The sequence below is a fragment of the Lagopus muta genome, chromosome 26 (assembly GCF_023343835.1).
Source record: "Lagopus muta isolate bLagMut1 chromosome 26, bLagMut1 primary, whole genome shotgun sequence".
Classification (NCBI taxonomy): Eukaryota; Metazoa; Chordata; class Aves; order Galliformes; family Phasianidae; genus Lagopus; species Lagopus muta.
This window is the reverse complement of record NC_064458.1, coordinates 3,735,204-3,755,878: the sequence shown is the minus strand read 5'-3', so window position 1 is coordinate 3,755,878 and position 20,675 is coordinate 3,735,204. Positions and strand designations below refer to the sequence as shown.

Sequence of the window (20,675 nt, the reverse complement as noted above, 5' to 3'; positions counted from 1 at the left end):
CTATTTCTGCTCTCTGTCCTGGAAATTCAGAGCTTTAGGACATTTTAATGCAATATTACGGTTGCACAGCTAAGCACTCAAAGGTCAGGAAATGCGAAAGTTAAAGCAGAAAACCTCCATTTGATCCCTTTTGCTTATGTATTATACAAAAATGAGAGGCCACGTGATTGTAGAAATATAATTATACTATACCAGGGGTTCCCAAACTGTGGTGTACCACTGGTGATATGCAAACCACTTAAATGCGGTACACGTGCTGCTCTCTGCCAAGGACATGGCGGTGGCAGATCCTGATTCTCTGCTGACCTGGAGGAAACAGGGAACGCATGTCTGGGCAGCGAGCACGGCACGCAGTGCCCAGCACTTCCCCGCTGACTTTTTCCTCACCCTGTGTAAAGACAGGAGCTGCCTTCGTATGGAAGAGAGGGCTTGCAGCAGCGTGAACGAGGAGGACAGGGAGCAGAGCCGCAGGGCAGCACAGAGGCAGGGCAGCCACATCAGCACCGTGCGCAGTGGGTGCATCACGCTTAGCAATCAGCTCGGCCCCAACCCGCAGCCCCGGCTCTCCAGGGGAGCTCACCTCCCAGGGCGGCTGAGCTGGGAGACCCTCCTGGCCCAGGGGGAGCCTGCGGGGCACAGCCCTCCCCTCTGGGCACCGCTGCTGCCTGCAGCCCAGCCTGCTGCTGGCGCGGCTGCCCCTGAGCTCACGCTGCAGGTACTCACTGCTGCTGCCACTGCTGGCCAACCCCGAGCACATCCGAGTTTGGGAATCCTTGCACTACAGTGAAACTGAGAAAGCGGTTAAGAGGAGCAGAATGAAACGCGCTAACCCACGTAGTTCTGTGACATCTACTCAGCATTTATTTTGCTTCCATATGAAAACGTTCCTCTGTTGGCATGCTTCATATCCTTGTAGTTCTTTCTTTGTTTTTTTTTTTTGTTTTTTTTTTTTTTTGTTTTTTTCCCCCAACAGACACTTTTCAGCTTTCTAACTCTGTGAGTAATCATCTCCTTATCTTAATTCCTATCAGGAAAAGGTTCATCTCAACAGATCACCAGTCTTGGGTCGCTGTGTGCAGGAATCCTGAGCTCAGAGCCATGCAGCGTTGGTTCCAGCAGCACCTGCCTGCTACAAAGCCCCAGGGCAGCAAGACCCCACCACAATACGTGCTGCAGAGGAGATGGGGCTTGAAAGGCAGAGGACAACAAATCTAGAACATGCAAAATCATGGGAAACACTAAGCCCTGCCACGCTTTGAGCACAACTCATTTCAAACAAGTTCTCCTCTTTTGACTCACAGAAATGCTTCAGGTTTATCAAAACAAGCAAAACCCAAACAGCCCCATCACAGCTGACCTGCACTGGCCAGAGGGGTGTTTGACCTGCAGTGCTGGGGGCAGGCTGGGCATCAGCCAGTGGGAGGTGAGCAACTGCATCGTGCATCACTTGTAAGCAGTATGTAGCAGTAATGGTGATAATACACGTATTTCTCTTTCTTTCCTGTCTTAGCAAATAGTTTTTACCTCAGCTGTGAAGTGCTGCTGTTTTTCCTCCCTGATTTTCCCCCCTGTCAGGGAACCTGCCTGCCAGGTTGAGTCACAGCCCCATTGTAAGCCTAATCTTTATCTGTCAACTTCCATTTTGCAAGTTTATACAAATGCCCCTTTGCTAACTCTTATGAAACAGATTCACTCACAGAATGGCTTGGGTTGGAGGGGACCCCAAGGATCAGATACCAACCCTCCTGCCACAGGCAGGGCCACCAACCTCCACATCTTCAATACATTGCAGGGCTGACTTTAAACACGCTAGAACACCATCTCCAAAGTTACATTCCTAAGCTCTAACTCTCAACAAGCCTGGAAGCACTTCAGCTTACCTAGCACTATTTTCAAGATTTGCAAGAAATAGAAAACAACTAAACCCAAGCCAACAAACATTCTTCTACCATAAAAATGGTGAACTGTAGAAGAGTACATAGGGCAGCTGGGGACTTTGGTCTGGATTTTCAGCCCTTGGAACCTTGACTCCTGAAGAGTTCAACACACGGAGATCCACTGCCCATGAAGGCCAGCCCTGATGTGAGCTGCAAGCCACAAACACTGCAGGAACTAGAAGGGATTAAAGGAATGTTCAGGAAAGGATCTGAGCAATATCTGTAGAAATTCATAATTACAAATTAGAGACACAAAAGACTTAATCCTGGATTTACCTTCCATCGTATGATGGAACGAGATGGAGCGTAATCAAAATGCTAGTTGAAGTATTCAGCCTCAGGAGTAGCGACAAAAGCATCATTTCTGCAGGCTGGGAGCTCTCTGGGGGCAGCTGATCATCTCAGCAGGCTTTGTACACTGCAGAAGGCAGACAAGGCCCAGCCCAAGCCACGGTCCCTAAGCTTTCACACAGCATCAACTGCTCTCACTGTCAGCATCATAGAAGCGTAGGATGGCTCGGGTTGGAAAGGACCTCAAGGATCAACTTCCAACCCCTCGCAGTTAGCCTGAAGGGTGGGAAGAAATAAGGGCTGTGGGATAGGGGATGTGCTGGCCAAACTCCTAAAGAATGGCAGAATCACCAAGGCTGGAAAAGACCTCCACGATCACCCAGTCCCACCACCCTCCTACCACCAATGCTGCCCACTGCACCACGTCCCTCAGTACCACATCCACACGTTCCTTGAACACCTCCAGGGATGGTGATCCACCACCCCCTGAGCAGCCTGTTCCAGCTTCTGACCACTCTTCTGGAGAAGAAATTGTCCCTATATTACCCAAGCTGACCTACCCTGGCACAACCTGAGGCCATTCCCTCTGGTCCCATTGCTGTTACCTGGAGCAGGGCTGACCTTCCCCCATCGCAGCCTCCTTTCAGCAGTTGTAGGGAGTAGTGAGGTCCTCCTGAGCCTCCTCCAGACTGACCCACCCCATTCCCTCAGCTGTTCCCCATTAACATGTGGGCTCCAGACCCCTCACAGCTCCACTGCCCCTCTCTGGACACACTCAAGACATGAAGAGAAACTGACGGCTCTTCAAGTCAACTGGAGAAGCTTCACCTCAGCTCCATTACCTGCCCAGAGCAGCAAGCCGTAACCCAGACCTGCTCCTCCACTACCTCAGCCAACCCAACAGATTATCCTCTGTTCCTCCTCCAGCACCAAGCTCACAGCTGGGAGCAGGAGCTGCCCAGGAGAGGGAATGCAACAGAAAGGCCAGAGCTTCAGGAAAGCTGAGGAGTGCCTGCATGGAACCCCCTGAGCTACAGCAGAAAGGAAGCAGATTGCTCAGGGATGGCAGATTTGGAGCACACACAGCCTCTCTAAGTGTCCAATCACGTGGTAAGGATTTTTTCTTATGTTTCCTATAAGGTAGCAGACGACAGAAGCCCTGTTCCTACTGTGCCTGGCTCTTCTGAACAGCTCTGCTATGGTCACCACAATGCTGGTACTGCATCGACTGCCCTGCGTTTTGCAGTCCAGGTGTTCCTGAGCTAATCTGTAACTCAGAGGAGGGAAAAATCAGATGTCAATTCTCAACAGGGCAAGAACTCAAACTATCAGGAATGCCTCAGAACAAAGCCAGTGTCTCATCTGCAGGACAGCAAGCTCAACACGTGCTCCTGAGCATCAGCATTCTTCTTTAAGCAACTAAGGCAACTCATATTCAAATTCAGTCTATTCAAATCCAAAGCAGATACAGCAAATCTCAGGAGCAAAGTGCAGAACGATTTCCAAAGCTCAGGAAGCAGAGGAACGCTGCCATGACCCAACCACCTCCCTGACCTCACCAGGAGGAGACAGAGGTCGAAACCCCAGCCGACCTCCTCCTCAAACACACGGTTTTCCCAACTTACTGTGCTTCACTAATTTTCCCCCTCTGCTGGAACCAATGGTTCAGAGCTGTAATTAAAAGCTGCCAAAATAGATCTGCATTCAGATACAGGGACGACAGAGTGGGGATCTGTTGAGACGGGCACCTGCAGCGCGCTGAGCCGTGGCGACACACAGTTGCCTGCGCCTTCGCACCGCTGGCTTCAACACACGTTTTACAAGTGAGCTTTCACTCTTCATCGCCTTTTAATTCAGCGATCCGTTCACATCGCGCTGCACAGCGCTGCAATGAGGAGCCTCGGCATGCAGCTGCAACCAGGATCCCTCCTAACCTACCTGAATCTCTGCGCCTGGTGGTGGACCGGCCCTCCGAACCGCCTCGCTGGTGAATGACACAGCTGGGACAACAGTGCCACGTTTTTGTTCTGGTTGGGATTGGCTGCAAACTTCACCGTGATGGGTTCGGAGGAACCTGGGGGTTTGTGACCATTGAAATTTGTAATTGCCTCTTCTGCTTCTGACCTTTTGTCAAACCGGATAAATGCGACCCCTCTGGATAAACCTTTTAACCAAATCGATAAAGAAAAAGAAAAAAAAGAAAAAAATAACAAACAAACAAACAAACAAAAAAAAAACAACAAAACAAATAAATGAAATTCAGGATAAACGCAAAATAATCTTGAAAGTAAAAATTAAAAAGGTTAAAAATCTCTGCGATCGTAGCTTTCAAGTTGTCTGCATTTACTACTGGTTCATCAGCAGCTAGAGAATCACACACAGAACTCAGAACCAAAAGGCAAACCAAGGAGCTCGTGCCACTGCTACCAACCAGTGAGCTCACACCTGCCACGTGCTGAAGGTAAAGAAAACCCAACATGGTCAAACGCTGTGACATCGAGCATCAAATGACATTTCCCATTAACAACAACAAAAGGCATTTGAAATTCACCCCCCCTCAAAAAGAACCCCAGAAAGGGGAGAAAAATGAAACCAGAAAGCTCGTGATGGTTCTGATTGCTGTATCACCAGAAATCACTTGCAAATACAAAATTGGCACTGATTTTCCAAACATTTTCAGTTTTCCAGCCCTAAGGCACACTTGCAGACCACAGCAGGAGGTGTTTAACCCTCCTGGATGCACGGTTTCACCCATGCCAGGTCCCCTATTTCAGTAATGTGGCCAAAGCAACGACTTGCACTTCTGCACACCTGCACCATGAACCATCACACCCCACTGAACTGAACGTGGTTACCTCTGTGTAGGGGAGGAATACAGTGTGATGTGGGGACGTGGCAGGCAGAAGGGAATCTGTGCCCTCAAACTGCCCCAGAATGGTGTGAGGGAAGGCATGGCTGTGTTCAGGGCGTCGGGAGAAGGTCTGGAAATGACACCTCATCCTATTGACTGCATGCCACCAGGCAGACCATCCCAACAGACGGTCACTGTGCTTCTCCCTTGGTTGATCTGAGATACAGTAGAGGTGTGTCTTGGAACAGATCAGGCCTTGACAGCTGGAGGATGGCCTCTGCTGGAGGTGAGCCCTGAAGCACAGCCCCAGCCAGGCCCAGAGCTGAGCACCGATGGAGCTGTGCAGTCCAGGAACAGACGCCCGGGTGATGTGTGCATGATGAGACCCGAAATACATCCTGTGCTGACCGCCTGTGTCAGGAGCTGCACCTTCTGGGCTGACACGACCACACAGCGCCGTCCCCAGCAGGATCAGCAGGATCAGCATTACTCCTCACTGCTCTCTGACAGCATCTGCCACCTCGCTCTACAGGGGCATCTGAGTGGGACAGAGCTACGCGGGTCCTGCTGGCAGAGGAGGGCAGCTATCTTGGGACACTTCCAGCAGTAAGCTTCCTGTGCCTTCTTTCTTGCTTCTACCTACAGCTGTGATCTACACCACCAGCTCAGAGCCGTGCAGACACCACTTACAGAAAATGAATCCTTCTCTCCCCAGGACAGAAGGACGGGATTCTCTTGCTCAGCTTGGCAGTGCCTGCAGATGGGTATCCAGATCTCACCTGCATCCACCTTTACAGTGCCTGATCAGACTGGAGCACTGAGCAGCAGCTCCCTGCACGGGGGATCAGCTTGGAGGGAGGCACAAGGGCTGCTCTGAAAGTAATGCCTCCTATTCCACGATGTTGGTCCATGATCTCAGAGGTGGATGTTGGTGGGGTGGCAGTAGGGGGTGAACCTTCCCACCAATATGCCATTACATTTTGTTGCCACGCACGTCCCATGGACGTTCTTTGATCCTTACTGTGTGTTTACTGGAGACCAAACGGCAGTTGGGAACACAGCGAGGGGTGGGTGGTGAATTCCAGCAGTGATGTGAAAGAGAAGCCACACTGGAGATGGCACACAGCTGTTACACCATGAAATGAAGAGCATCCTGATCAGCTCATCCGCAAACTGGGAACTGCATATAGAATTGAAAACTGGCTTCAATGTGTTGGAAGCAATGGTGGCAGTGCTGGGATATCAGAAAGGCTGAGCCAGGTGGGTCCCACAACTGCTCACACAGGAACAGAAAGAATATCATCTGCCAGGACCTGCTGAGCCAACACGAGGCTGAAGGTGAGGGTTTCCTGGGTTGCACCACTACTCCTGATGAGAGGTGGTGCCACCTCTGCCAGCCAGACTCAAACCAGCAGTCCATGGAGGGCTGGTTTCCCCAGTGAAGAAGAAGTTCCAAGACACAGCCTGCAGAGGGAAACGTGATGTGCATCCACTGCATAGCCCAGATTTGGGGCTTCTCAGTTCCATCTGATGAAAGGTGGACTCTGTGGGCAACATCTTCCTGGCATGGAATGCCACCGTGGCAGCTGTGAAACAGAGCATCACCTCCACTGCATGCAGCTCTTGTTCGTGCTGGGGAAAATGCATAGCTCATGGTGGTGATCACAGTGAAAAAACAGCATTTTGTGGCTGAGAACGTGATCCACCAGAGGGCATTACGATGCTCTTTGTGACACTTGTAGTTTTCACGGAGATAAACAGGAGGCATTACTTTCAGAGCGGCCTATGTACATGGTAAGACTTCACACTGCTGACTGCCCACACTAAACTGCAGCCCGCTGCTCACAGAGATCAAAGCTGCTCCTTAAGCCATGTGTACAAGCAAGCCTGCGGCCGTGTCTGAATTCACCTCACTGCATCACACCTCATCCCCCATTGATTTCTATTCTAATCCACTGCACGCCTTGTTAACAGCAGAGTGTATGTGCAGAAGTACTTTCCTAAGTGACAGATGGGCTGCTGGAAAAACCAGAGCGCTCAGGTCACAGGACAAGCCCAACTATTCAGTCATACAGCTGGAAATCACGAGGTAAGAAATTAGAACTGAAAACACATCCATAACACCAAGTCAGCTTCAGTCCCCCCTGAGCTCAGCAATTAACAAAGGAATTTCTTTGTTCTTTAGGGCGTTTTGGTGGTGGTGGTTTTGGTTTTGTCTTTAAGCCATAATATTCAGAAAATTCCAGGGCAGTAATTCACATCTGAGCTTCATTCTTCTGGTCTGTAGTAACCACAGAGAACCGTTCAACACCTCGGGTGGTTTTAAAGTATCAAGAAATTGCGTGAGTGAATTCCAAGTTAGCATAAAGCAGGAAACACGTTGGTGCTTCCATCTGGAGCTTGGTGTTCACCCGTGAATAGCAGCTGTGTTGGTAAGAATTAAATGCTGGCCAGCAGCGCGGCAGGAACGCACTGCGCTGAATGTCAGAGCAGCAGAGATGTGGCAAAGCAGCAGCTCAGCCTGGTACAAGTGGTGGTGAAAACACAGAGTGAGTGAGGAGCTCAGACTGCAGCCCAGCACGGTGCTTAGCAGCCTCAGCCATTCCTTGTGCTTAAAAACAGAACGCAAAACCAAGACCACATCAAAGAAGGACAGCGCGTCCCACTCGTGTCCATGCTGACCCCAGGTGCCACAGTTTGCCAGAAAGGAACCAAACTGGCTTAAATCAGCCCAAGAACAGCCAGACTCTGAGGAGGCACCGGAGGTGCTGTGCATCACAGTCCCACCTGATGCAATTGGACCCACCTGTGGTTTGATCCACGAGCACACGGGAATTGATGATGCGTCCAAAACGTGAGAACATATCTTCTACATCCTTCTGTGTCATCGACCTCGGGAGCCCACTGATGTATAAATTAGCGTCCTTGATAACTTCAGAACTTGGACGAGCATAGGAGACCTTGAAACAAATCAATCATTGAAATTAAATATAAAAGGGGGTCTGTTTAAATGGAGAGAGCAGCTTATTGTCATCAGTTGTCACGTTTAGACCCCAATGAACAACACAAGCTTCTTCTGTTTAATTTCCTGGAGTTCAGGAAAGGCAGGTGGGCAAAAGAAAACTGCCAGGGCAAAGGGAAGAATCATGGCCACACCACCAGAACCAATCAGCATCCTGATTACAAGCTTATTACAAGGCTGTTGTCACAGACTCATCTGCACGTCCTACCTTGATAGTTTTTGACTGCAGTCTGAGGCCGTTCAGTGTGTTTATTGCTCTTTCTGCATCCTTTGCAGTAACGTAGTTCACAAAACCATAGCCTAAGCTGTGTCCTGCAGGGAAGAACACATTGTTTTAGATCAGCCCTTGCCAGAGAGTTATCACCACCAAAACTGAAGCAAATGCAAAGGAGGAAAATGAACTCCAACATAATCCATCATGCAAATATTTAAACACACCAAGGAACTTTCCCAAGGTTGGCATGCATGGTATGAAAGAACCCCAAGCTCTTATTTGCTGCTTCGGACACCGTGGAGAACAGTTCATCTCAATGATCCCCCAGCTGTAAATTCAGGACTGAATATTGAGAGCAGTGCTGCAAACCTCACGGGGAGCAAAGGCACAGGTCCACCTCCTGCAGGTAGAGCAGGAAGTGAAAGGTGTCAGCAGCCACCAAACAACGCGTTTGTGTGCTTTGGTTCAGCCTTCACTCCTGGACACAAGAGAGAAAAAGCTCTCATTCCTTCATATATCTGTAGAGCTTATGAGCAGCTGGGGGCCCAGAGCAGGCAGAGCTGAAGTGTGACAGCAAAAGTAGCCTTGAAGACAACACTTAACTCTTATGAAAAGAATCTGAGAGTAACAGTGCAAAACTCGTTGGAACATTTCAGGCAAAGGACATTTCAGTGGATATTTATCTGCTCTGTGTGCTACAGCAGCACAGGGATGCAGGCTCCCCACTTAGGGGCTCTCCTGACAACACTGCTTGGCTCTGCAGCAATCTCTGCTGGCAAGGAAGAGCTGCCTGGCACATTTCTGCCTTCATCTGCTTTGTTATGAGATGCAATACATCACCAGCCCATCTAAACCCAATTAACGTCACGTCGCCCATTTCGCTGTATAAACAGCCCCTGTTAATTGCCACACTCGCTTTTGAAAGATGCCAGATCCACGCCAAGCCAGGCCCTCATGCAGGAGCAGCACCCTGCCCTCTCACCATGCATCAAAACACCTCCACCAGCACAGAGCAAACCTTCCTGACGCACATTTACTCTGATATTGAACTGCCACACAAACAAACACAACAGAGGATCTCAGATCTTCCCTCTAGGCCTTCCTCCTTTAAAGACCTACGGATGACTTCAGCAAATGGAACAGGAAATGCACACTGTGGTGAGGTACAGCTCTGAAATCCCAGTCACAGATGGTTAGCCCGCAATTGCTTATCTGAGTTTTTTTTCTCCTAATTAAGAAAATGCATTATTTATCAATTAGAAACACGTTCATCACATGGAGCCAAGCATAGTAACCTAAGAAAACAAAGATGAGCCCAAGAGGGAGCCCACACCATGCAGAGATGGTACGCAGGGCTCGCTCCATAGGCAGGGTACCGCAGCCCCAGCTTCTGACAAAAGCCACATCAGCAGAACTGGGTCCCGATTCTGTGAGCAGCCCCTAAAGATCCAGACCACATCCCTGGGAGAGGAGAGCTGCTCCCAAAGCGCTGTCTGCACCCCTCAGTACAGCATCGCCCTGCCAAGCTGCCCTCGCAGTTCTGGGCCTCAGCACAGAGCAGGTGAACAGAGCAGGTGAACAGAGCAGGTGAACAGAGCAGGTGAACAGAGCAGGTGAACAGAGCAGGTGAACAGAGCAGGTGAACAGAGCAGGTGAACAGAGCAGGTCCTGCTCTGCTTCCTTGCATTCAGTCCCCAGAACATGGGGAGAATTTGCTGTTCCTTGGCCAGCAGCTGTCCTGCAGAGCCTTGGATGGCTTAAGTGCTGATGCACAGTCTGAGATCAGTGACAAGGCAGGCTAAGCTACTTTGGTTTTTATGCCATACACACGTAACCATGCTTGTGGATACAGGGGACCAAAAGTCGCCACCCAGGCCAAAGCCCAGCAGTTACACTGCACCTACTGCCCCCCCTAAACAAGGAGGGAAATCTGCAGGGCTTTCACCCCAGCACCTCCAATCTGAGAGCACATCCTAGAAATCCCCCTCCAAAGCTCTGCCTTTCCAAAAGTGGCTCCAAGTTTATCCCTATTTACTTCATACCCATTTGTTCTTGTGAGAATGCTGTCCTCCAGCTTATAAGTGCTCACCCCTCCTGCTGCCCGCCCCCCAGTTACCCAGACAGTGACCACATCCCCCATGTCTTTTCTTTACTGCCTTCACCTGAGCACAACTCTGCACCTTTCCCACTCCCCAATGACAACTCCTGATCAGAACACCCTGCGAGAAGAGAGGGCAGGGACAGAAGCCAAGGTGGACAGAACAGCAGTCAGCAGACAGCACCCAGCTGGGCTTTCAGGGCAGTGCATCCCTTGGCCTTGCTAGGGCAGCCTTCAGCTCCAGAAATCCAGTTTCCAAACTAAAAAGAAGCCGTCGCTAAATGAAACTGATGGCTTCTCTCTGACCAGTACAGAAATGAGAAGGGGGTGGAAGTGCTACACCCAGATGGAATCACACAACGCAGAATTCATCCCCGTGTTTCATCTCCTCTGCACGCAGGTGATGCCAGCACAGCCCTGCTGCTCAGCAGACATTGGCACAGCACAGCAAAGTGCTGAGCAGCTGCTGTTTGCCTTGCACTCAGCTCACAGTGCTGCCACATCAAACTCCTGTGGGCACCCTGAGCTGGTGAGAAAATGAAGAGGATTTGGGAACTGCCGACCCCATTGGGAGAAATCCACTCCCATTGGAAAGAGCTCTGGTAATGATGGCTGAGAGGAAAACAATGCATGCGGTGCAATGAATCTGTGCAGTGAATCTGAAGGGAGGTGGGCATCCTCAGCCTCTGTCCCACCACACACCCATCTTCACATGGAGAAGTTACCTCTGCAACTGCTGAGCTCATTTCCTCAAGTGTTCCTGGCCGCTGCTTACTAAACTGGTTAATTAAAGAAAATGAAAGCTAGCAATTCAAAGAGGAATGGAGGCCTGAACAAGCAGTGATGATGCACGCTGACTCCATGGAGCTGCACCCTGGGACAGCAGAGGCTGCACAGCTCCATGCAGACCCAGCTCGTATGGATGAAGGGATCTGCAGGGTGAGCTGGGCAACAGATGCCAGAAATGGCCTTCATCATCTCACACTTCCCAGCACGTGGCTGGCAAGCAGGTCCCAAAGCTCAGGCACTGGAGGCTTAGTCAGAAATAAGTGTTTTCAAAGCATTATCTCATTGGGTCTGGAAGGCAGCACTGGATGCTAAGGCCTGGGAAGACTGCCTGCTGAAGCCTACAAGAACAGGGCCTAATGTGGGAAAAGGAGTGGGAGTGTCAGAAGGGCTGCGTGGCTGAGCAGGGAACTCGTGGCACAGCTGCTATGCAAACAACCAGCACACAGGAGATGGAAAAAGCAGCGGTCTGTAAGAGAATGAAGATCAGAAACAGTGCACTTGGTGTCAGGAGAGCCAAAGCTGAACAGAGGCTGAGAATTCCAACAAGAGCAAGCCAGCAAACCATCCTCAATAGAAACCAAGAGGGCCACACAGGCCGGCTGGCATCCTGGTTCCAGCAAAGTCATGGAGCAAGTCTTCTGTGCACGGGAGAGCAGCCAAGAGACACAAGTGGGAGCATCAGCATGGGATACCCACAGCCAGCAAGCTTCTGACAGCAGGACTGGGTTTGTGAATACGGGCAGAGCAGCAGCTGTGGCTCATCCTGACTTCAGCATTCAAACACACGCTCCACAAAAAACCACCACAAAGCACAGAGCCAACTGAGCACGAGCTGGGATTTCACCCTGGGTGCAAGGGAGAGCTCCAGGGACACCACCATCACCACAGCACTGGAAGCTTTGACCATCTGCAGAAAGAATAACAGCTCCAAGCCCTGAAAACCTACCGTAAAACCTGAGTTTCTTAAGCTTTAGGACAGATTTTGTTCATCAGTTGTTGGAATGGAAAGCACTTTTTCACTGGAAGAGAATTGAAGTGCTCCAAAACGATGCAGGGCAATAACTCCAAATATAAACATGCTAAGAAGCACGAGAGCACAATTAAAGGTTTCACATCATGGTTGGTGAGGGAAAAGAAGGGCAAAGGAAGACACCTGCTTTAGTAAAGCAGAGCACTTCATACAATGAGCAGCTCATCAGCATGGGCCTTTCTGGATTCATGTGCCTCTGTATGATGGGGAGCAATCAGTGTCTTCAAGCACACAGTGCTAAGATAATCAAAGATTGTCCTAAAAAACCTGGGGTAACAGAGCATTCCCATCACAGACGAGAGCTGCACAACGCTGTGGTTGTTTCCCATGCAGAAGGGAACAATTTCAGGCAAACAGAATACTTGAATGCTTTCCAGGAGACAAGAATATTTCAGAATTCTGTTAGTGGACTGGAAAGGAACAGCAAATGACAGCAGCACGAGCAGTCATCCCATCACAGGAGCGACAGCGGTTCCTTCCTCCGTGTGTTCAGAGGTGCCTGCTTCTGGTTTGGGTTGCACCACTTCTATGAGAGGGTCTTCCAGAGAAGATGCAATGACAAGGAGCATGTGTGCTGGCTCCTGTAATTCACCTAGAGCCCATCCTGTAAGCAGTGGTTAGCACACGGCGTGGTGCGGCTGATCAACAAGTCACCTGGGAATGCCCACTCTGCTCCGTGCCTTTCCAGCAAGGACAGAGCGAGAGCTTTGTCCTGGAGCTGCTGATCCACACGTGTGGCTGTGAGCTCCAATACTCCAACGTGCAGAACCTGCAGGGAATCCTGCCATCACCTCCCATTGTATGCACAGGCATGGCCAGACTGCAGTAGCTGATGGGTTCAGGCAGAGACTGGTGCACTCTGATGGATCATATCCTTCATTCCAAGTGTAGATGCATTATTCTCTCCTCAAGCAGCGTAAGACTCCAGGAACGGAGTGAGGAAGGCGATGTCTCCCTCCTGCAGCCACACCAACATCTATCAGAGCACTGCTGGAGCAGCACACACCAGGTACTGCCATCGAGCACAGCACGGCTCCCACGGGGAGCTGAGGCTGTGGGAAAAGTTTAACCCAACTGTTCCAAAGCTCTAGGGCTGTCAGGTATGCAAGTGTCAGCAATCCTGCAAGGGGGGGGAAGACTGAAACAAAAACATACGCTCGCAGGAAGTTAATTTTTAGCTCCAGCATTTGGTCCAGCTGCAGAAGAAGGGAAAACAGCTCCGCGTTCACCTGTAAGAGCACAGCAGACTGGAAACACAGGATGCCCTGGCACATCATCCAAACACCCTTGATGCAGAAGACAGGACAGGATGCATTTCCTCTGTAGAGCCACCCATGGCAGCAGGTAACAGCCCACACATTGCTGGTAGGGATCAGCACAGCACAGCTTTGGGACCAGGATGTCTGAAGCCAGCCTCAGAAAGCCACAGCCTCATTAGCACAGAAAGACCAGACAAACCACGGGGCTTATTGTTGCTCGCAGCCTCACAGAGAGCTCTCAGCTGAACTGGGTCAATGGCGCCTTGCAGGCCTCAGCAATAACTAAAAAAGACACAGCAGCAAAAAGTACCATCTCAGACTTGACCCTGTGCCACACTATATTGGGCAGTGACCTTCTAACGTTTCCCTGGGGCTCCGAGTCGGTGCTGGCCTTCAAGTTCTGACAGAAAGAGCAATGCCCTGTGAGTCCTGCTGTGTGAAAATCCTGGAGGTGATGCCCATCACAAATGTAAGCACAGAGAGCTGCAGTGCCAGGTTTGGCTGCAAGAGCACAGATACTGAGCACTGATGCACTCTTCACAGCCAAAGAAAACTCATGTCTGGAATCACTCCGGAATGTGGGGACGAACAGGAGAATGCAGACACTGACAGCTCAGCTCACTTCTGCCATCATAGGGGCTGGAAGGGTGCTTCTCTTTATGGTCACTGCAGAAATGAAAGGAAGTTATCCCAGCTTGACCAACAAAGCCACGCAGCAGTCATCGATCTGCAATGGCTCTGCAGGAGGCTGAGGTGAGTTCACTAAATCATTAACAACTGCACTCAGTCAGGCAGAAGGGACTTTCTGCCCCGCGAGCTCCGTTAATAGATTGAGGAAAAAACACAGATCACCACTGTCCTGTGAAAAACAAGCATCGAGCCCAAGCACTGCTGCTAACTGAATAAATGCAGCCAACAGAGGCAGCTACACTGAAAAGTCTGGTTCCCACAGAACACGAGGTTGCCTCCCCCACTGCCTCCCGTGCCAGCACCACAACCTGCCCACTGCCCAGCCACAGGGCCACAGGCTTTGTTCTGTGCTTCTGCTCCTCCATCACAGCCCTGCAGGGTCAGCCAAGCGCAGGAAAGCAGAAATCTACTGCAAGACCCCCCCAACCCCTCCTCCTCATCTGCAGCACACAGACCTGGCCTTGCTCAGCACCACGAGATGTAGGGCAGCTCACATACAACAAAAGGCTTCATAATGTTCCCCTGAGCAGCCTTGTTTCCTTGCAAAACAGCCTCCAAAGCAAGCCTGCACTTCTCAGCATCTCAAACTGTACAACAGCTAGGCTGAAAGCTCAGCTACCCACGTGTTCTAAGAAAAGTGCATTTCATGCCATGACTTTCATGAGGAATTTACTCACGCTGTCCCTAAGTGTGTATTTTGATCAAGCACCACCAGGCAAAGCCAGAGCCTGGCACTGCTTTCAGATGAGCACACATACAAAGCCACTGAGAAAATACATTTCACATCTCTTGTTAGCCAGTTCTCTTTTCTACTCTCAAGAGCGTAACAAAATCAGTAGGGGCAATGCAAGAACTCTCGTGCATTTCACCCACTTTCCTGTGGTTTTCATGTGGTGAAATAGTTAAGGACTGTTTGATACGGATCAGATGAGGATTTAAATCAGTATCACATTCTGCAGGGCATGGAACAGAAAACCCCACAGCGCAGCCGCCTGCACACCATGAGCAGCACCAACACCACGCACTGCAGTAACTGCCTCTGTCTCCCCCTGCACCACAGGTTCTGTGGGTTCTGAACAGGAGTCACCACAGTTTGTACACACAGCCAAACAGTGCAGGGTTAAAGCACTGACAGCACGTGCAAAAAGCTCCTGCAACCACACAGAGCTCACAGACGCAGCTCTGCCTGCTCCCATCTACAGTTATGTTTCACTCCATTCCCCCTGCTGTTTTTAAAGCAGTGACCAACAATCCCACTTCAAGGGCTTACAAGTGAAATGCCTGAGGAATAGCAAGCCCACAACACTGCTTCAGACACACAGCACGTGTCTTTTTACTGATACTCACACACTGATCATCTATATCCCAAGTTCACCACAGAATCACAGAATGGCCGGGGTTGGAAGGGACCCCAAGGGTCGTGAATCTCCAACCCCCTGCAGGGCCACCAACCTCCCCATTTCACAGCAGCCCAGGCTGCCCAGGGCCCCATCCAACCCGGCCTTGAACACCTCCAGGCATGGACTGGGCATCACAGCCTCTCTGGGCAGCTGTTCAGCACCTCACCACTCTCACAGCACAGAACTTCCCCTGACATCCAACCTCCATCTGCCCTCCCTCCATTCCAACCATTTCCCCTTGTCCTGCTGTCATCTCCCCTTGCACAGAGTTGATTCCCCTCCTGTTTGCAGGCTCCCTTCAGGCACTGCAGGCTGCACTGAGGTCACCCCCAGCCTTCTTTTCTCCATGCTGAACAAGCCCAGCTCCCTCAGCCTGTCTTTGTAGGGAGGTGCTGCAGCCCCTGCTCATCTCTGTGGCTCCTCCAGACCCTCTCCAACAGCTCCCCATCTTTCTTGTGCTGGGGGCTCCAGCCCTGGATGCAGTGCTGCAGATGGGGCCTCACAAGAGCAGAGCAGAGGGGGACGATCACCTCTCTGTCCCTGCTGCCACCCCTCTGCTGATGGAGCCCAGGATCCCATTTGCCTTCCGAGCTTCATTTCCTGATAGGCAAGGAAATCAGTGCCATAAAAGCTCTGACTGCAGAAAAAACAGGTTTGCTAGGGATCAAATTCAGACTGCTTGAAGTACACATGCATCCTGGTGCTCAAGGTTAGGAATCACAACTGCACAGAAAGATTTTGGATTTGGCCTCAAGCATCCTGTAGGACCAAGCACTGTGCATCATCACAGATGCACAGCAGTACTTGGATCACACAGACACACAGCAACACGAAGACACTCCACACTGAACTGCTCCCAGGCACTTGGTGGAGGGCTCCACCGAGTGAAATTTCATCGTTCTTCTATCATACCTGCAACTTTGTCCCGAATCAGCTTTGCAGATTCAACTTCGCCGATACTGCTGAATAGGCTCCGCAGCTCATCCTGCGTCATGTTCTGGGGGAGGTAGTTCACAATGAGATTTGTTCTGCCGATGTCATCTCTGCAATCTTCAGCCATGTGATCTTCATAACCATTAGACATCTTATAACGTATCTGCAAAGAGAAAAACCCCAAATAAATAAGTTGCAGAGCTCGGTGTGAGCCAGACTTCCTCCACCTGCCATCAGCCGGGCTGTTTATTTCAGACAAAAAGCAATTGTTCCAACTATGCACATTTTTCCCCACTTGTAAAACAAAACTATTTTTGTTGCCATTCCCAGAAGAATTCATTCCTTCAAACAGCATTTCAGGGACCACGTGGCACACTGCATGGCTCCCACGGCTCCTTTCCTTCAGGGCAAAGGAATGGCAGCAGCTCTTCATGCACGTCGCTATAAACCCAACCATCACCACAGCAGGGTTAAAGTCAGAAAGCCCATATCCACAGAGGGAACACTGCCATGGAAGAGAGGCTTTCAGTCCATTCTCCAGCATCTGCTGAGTAGCAATGAGTGTTTGCTTCACACTTCTTGGGAAAGTCAGCGTTCTTAATGGGAAAACAAACAAATCACTGAGCACACCGTGTGGGAACAAACCACCACCAGACCCACAGCCCCGAACACTGAGACCAAATCCTTTGTTTGGTGAGGATGGAATGAAGCAAACCACGGAAGGGGTCTTGCTACTCTGCACTGAGAAGCCTCTGAGCCCCACATTTCTACATCTCAAATGCCAACAGCAGCAAACCCCCCCCTGCCCCCAGGACAGGCATCTGCTCCACGGAGGCAGTGGGAAATCGTGGCAGGAGGGAGGCAGTTATGCTGTATCAGCAGCTCTAAGCTGCTTTCTTTGCAGCAAGATAAGCACAGGAACCAACAACAGGGAATAGGAGAGCAAGGAGAGAAGCTGCAAAGCCAGGAGCCAAGCAAGATATTCCTCACTTCTGCATCCCAAGCTGTCAGACCATCTCAGCTGTACTGCAAAGCTGTACAGCAAGCACAGGTCCCCTTCCAGCTGTGCCAGAGCCGTGCAGGCACAGGCTCACAATCTGGGCTCCTGCTCTGCTCCAGGACACCAGCACACCTGAACCTTCCTCACTGCAGCCTCTGGGCCACGTGGCTGAGACAGTTTCTAAGTTGGTGAAAGGCAACTTTGCCAAGCACGGAACTCCCAGACCCGTGTATGGTCTGGGAAGCGACAGCACTTTGGAAGTGGAATCAGCTTGAAGTCACAGCCTCTCACTGCACTGCCTGCAACGCTCACCTCCACTCCCTGAGATACACACACAGTGCCCAGAGCACTGCTGATGCAGAACTTTGCTAAGAAAGCAAACTTACGAACCAGGCTGACACAGGAACGCTCTCAGGGAGGATTCCTGCTCCTGACACAAACAGCTCAGAGGTTTGCTACATCCTCCCTTCACCTACAGGCCCACAAAGGCACAAGACCACTGTTGGGCTCACAGATTTGAATGCAGACACCAGAACAGGTGATAGACAATAACATGTCAGCTGCTGCAGAACCTAAGAGGGAAACTGCTCTTCCACGAGCAGCGAGCTCTGTGCTGTCACACCAGCACTTTGCTCTCCAGCCCTGGGGCACTTCTCATCCACCCAGGCTGCCAGCAGCGCTGAGCACAAGAAGATCAGAGCTCTGTGAACGGCTCCATGGTCTCTGCTATCACAGCCTACACCAACAGCTGACACTTGGCCCAAAACAGCACTGGTGAGTGAGCAGGGGCTGCACTGAGCCAAGCAGTGCTGGTGGGGCTCTGCTTGGGCCAACTTTGGTCTCAAGGGTTGGGCCCTGAAGGCACTGGCTGACCTCAAGAACTCCAGGGCCATACAAAGAGCCCTGCTCCTTGATCTGCAGCAGAAGGACGATGCTTATTGGCACGCCTCCCCTCCCACAGGGCTCAGAGGCAAACAACAACCTGCTGCCTGGTCTGGCCATTGAGCATCTACTGCTCAATGGTGAGGCTGCAGGGCAGGCTTCCTTGGAGACCACACCTGAAACAGAGCCAGAAGGACACTGCTACGCCAAGGGCAGTGCCAAGCAGAGCCCCACAGTCACAAGGGATGGGTGCAGAGGGGCTGAGAAGCCCAGCACTGAGCACATGGCAGTGCCACACACACCGATAGGCAAAGCAGAGCACAGTGAGCTCCCATCAGCCCCCACCCACCAGGAAAGTCACTTCCAACAACATTCCAACACAGCCTTGATAAAACAGAGCTCCCTTTGCAGCCAAGAGATGGCACTGAGAAGCAAGAGTTCAATCCAGGCATAGGGGCGGGACAACAAATCCCCACGGAGATCACAGTGAGGATGCAGATCAACAGCACCAGGCCTACGTGCCTCCAAGAGGAAGAGAAGAGATGAATCTCCCAACGCTCTGCAGCCAGAACGCTGCTGTCCCACCTCCTGATCCGGATCCCTCTGCAGACACCACACATCTCCCCCCAGGACCCTCCTGGCACCCTGCACACAAAGCCCCCCCACAGCCCGGCTTGGTGGCACAGGGCACCCATATGGCATCTGGGATCTGCTTCTTCTGGATGGAGAAATAAACCCCAGCAAGGCAGCTGCTGAAATGTGCCCACCTGGGGGTCTCCATTAAAACTGCCTTTAACCACTAGGAGGATCCTTGCCCACTGTCAGGCCACACAAGCTGCTGAACCCACATGTGTTGAAGCCCCTTTTGCTCATCCATCCATGGAATGCATCGTGCCTGCTTGCCTGTCCTGACAGATTTTCAGCATTAATGGGCTTCTATCGATTTCTTTCTCCCCTTTGCAACCCTGGAATGAACACATTTCCCTTCCCCACCGCTTTGGCTCAGTTGTATTGAAGATGCCAACATTTCCTCTCAGTTCTAATGTCAAAAAGGCCTCCCTCCACCACCACCACCAGCTACTGCCAAAACCCATCACACATCTCCACATTCTTTAGTTCTCCATGCCTCCAAGGGGCATTTCCACAATGATCACATTTACCTCAGAACCCTTCTAAGCTCCTCTCAGTGATCCTCGCCCACCGCCATACAGCCAGTGCTGCTCCCAGTGCTTGTGGTGGCACTCAGAGCAAGAAGGGCTTGAGGCCAAAAGAGAAACCACTGCCAGTGATGGGAAGGAAACCAGAACAGCAAAGGAGCACACAGCCACGAGCACCTGCTCATCTCCATCTCCTCTGCTGTAAAAACACACCAGGAGCAGCTTAAATCCTGCACACAGCACGGGTTGGAACCAGATGACCGTGACGGTCCTTTTCAGCCTATGATGCTCAGCTGCACAGCGCGTGCATCACCTCCACAGGGCGGTGCTGGGCAGCCCGGCGGGTCACGGCGGGCAGCGGGCAGGCGGCACGGAGCCGCACATCGCACACGGCCTTAGCGCTGCGCGGCAGGACGGGAAACCCCGCAGCTCTGCCGGCTCCGCGCTCACATCGGGTAAGGCTAACGGGACGGATCCCAGCGCCGAGCCGAGGCGGACAGCGCCGAGCCGAGCAGAGCCGAGCCGAGACGGACCGAGCCGAGCCGAGCCGAGGCGGACCGAGCAGCACCGAGCCGAGCCGAGCCGAGCCGAGCCGAACCGAGCGGCACCGAGCCGAACCGAGCGGCACCGAGCCGAACCGAGCGGCACCGAGCCGAACCGAGCGGCACCGAACCGAGCGGCACCGAGCCGAGCCAGACAGCGCCGAGCCGAGCTGAGCGGCGCCGTCCGCTGCGCCCCGCCGCCGCGCACAGCCACTCACTGCCGCCCATTACCGCTCACTGCCGCCCATTACCGCTCATTCTCGCCCCTCCCCTCCCCGCCCCCCCCGCCCCATCCGCCGCCCCGCCCGCCCCGGGCCCCTCCCCCCTCAGGCCCGGCTCTCCCCCGCAGGCCCGAGCCTAGGCCTCGCCGCCCCGATCCCCGCCGCCCCCGTTCCGCCGCGTTCCGCCCCGCCCTGGAGCGCCGGGAGCTCCGCGGGCGCCGCCCCTCCCCGGCCCGGCGCGGCCCGTTCTCACCTCGCTGCGGTTCGGCGCGGCCGTGCAGCGGGAGGCGAACGGCTCCGCAGCGCACAACAAGCCGCTCGCAGCGCCGCCGGTCACGCCCCCCCGCCCCCGCCCGCCG

The 20,675-nt window shown here is 52.1% G+C and overlaps 1 protein-coding gene across 4 annotated transcripts in view; it reads right to left on the bottom strand.

Annotated features, from left to right (window-relative positions):
* Nucleotides 1-20,675, bottom strand: part of ELAVL1 (ELAV like RNA binding protein 1) — a 22,372-nt gene extending 1,697 nt beyond the window's left edge. The window contains exons 1-6 of one of the 4 annotated variants that reach the window (XM_048927552.1): nt 20,570-20,675; nt 16,494-16,677; nt 8,310-8,413; nt 7,886-8,039; nt 4,167-4,392; nt 193-306 (exon numbers count right to left, since the gene is read on the bottom strand). In XM_048927552.1, coding sequence (XP_048783509.1) covers nt 193-306; nt 4,167-4,392; nt 7,886-8,039; nt 8,310-8,413; nt 16,494-16,665 — 770 coding nt within the window. In that variant the 5' untranslated portion in view covers nt 16,666-16,677; nt 20,570-20,675. Of the gene's footprint in view, nt 1-192; nt 307-4,166; nt 4,393-7,885; nt 8,040-8,309; nt 8,414-16,493; nt 16,678-19,556; nt 20,094-20,313; nt 20,337-20,569 lie in introns of those variants that run through there. The other 3 variants (XM_048927553.1, XM_048927551.1, XM_048927554.1) reach the window with 3 other exon arrangements.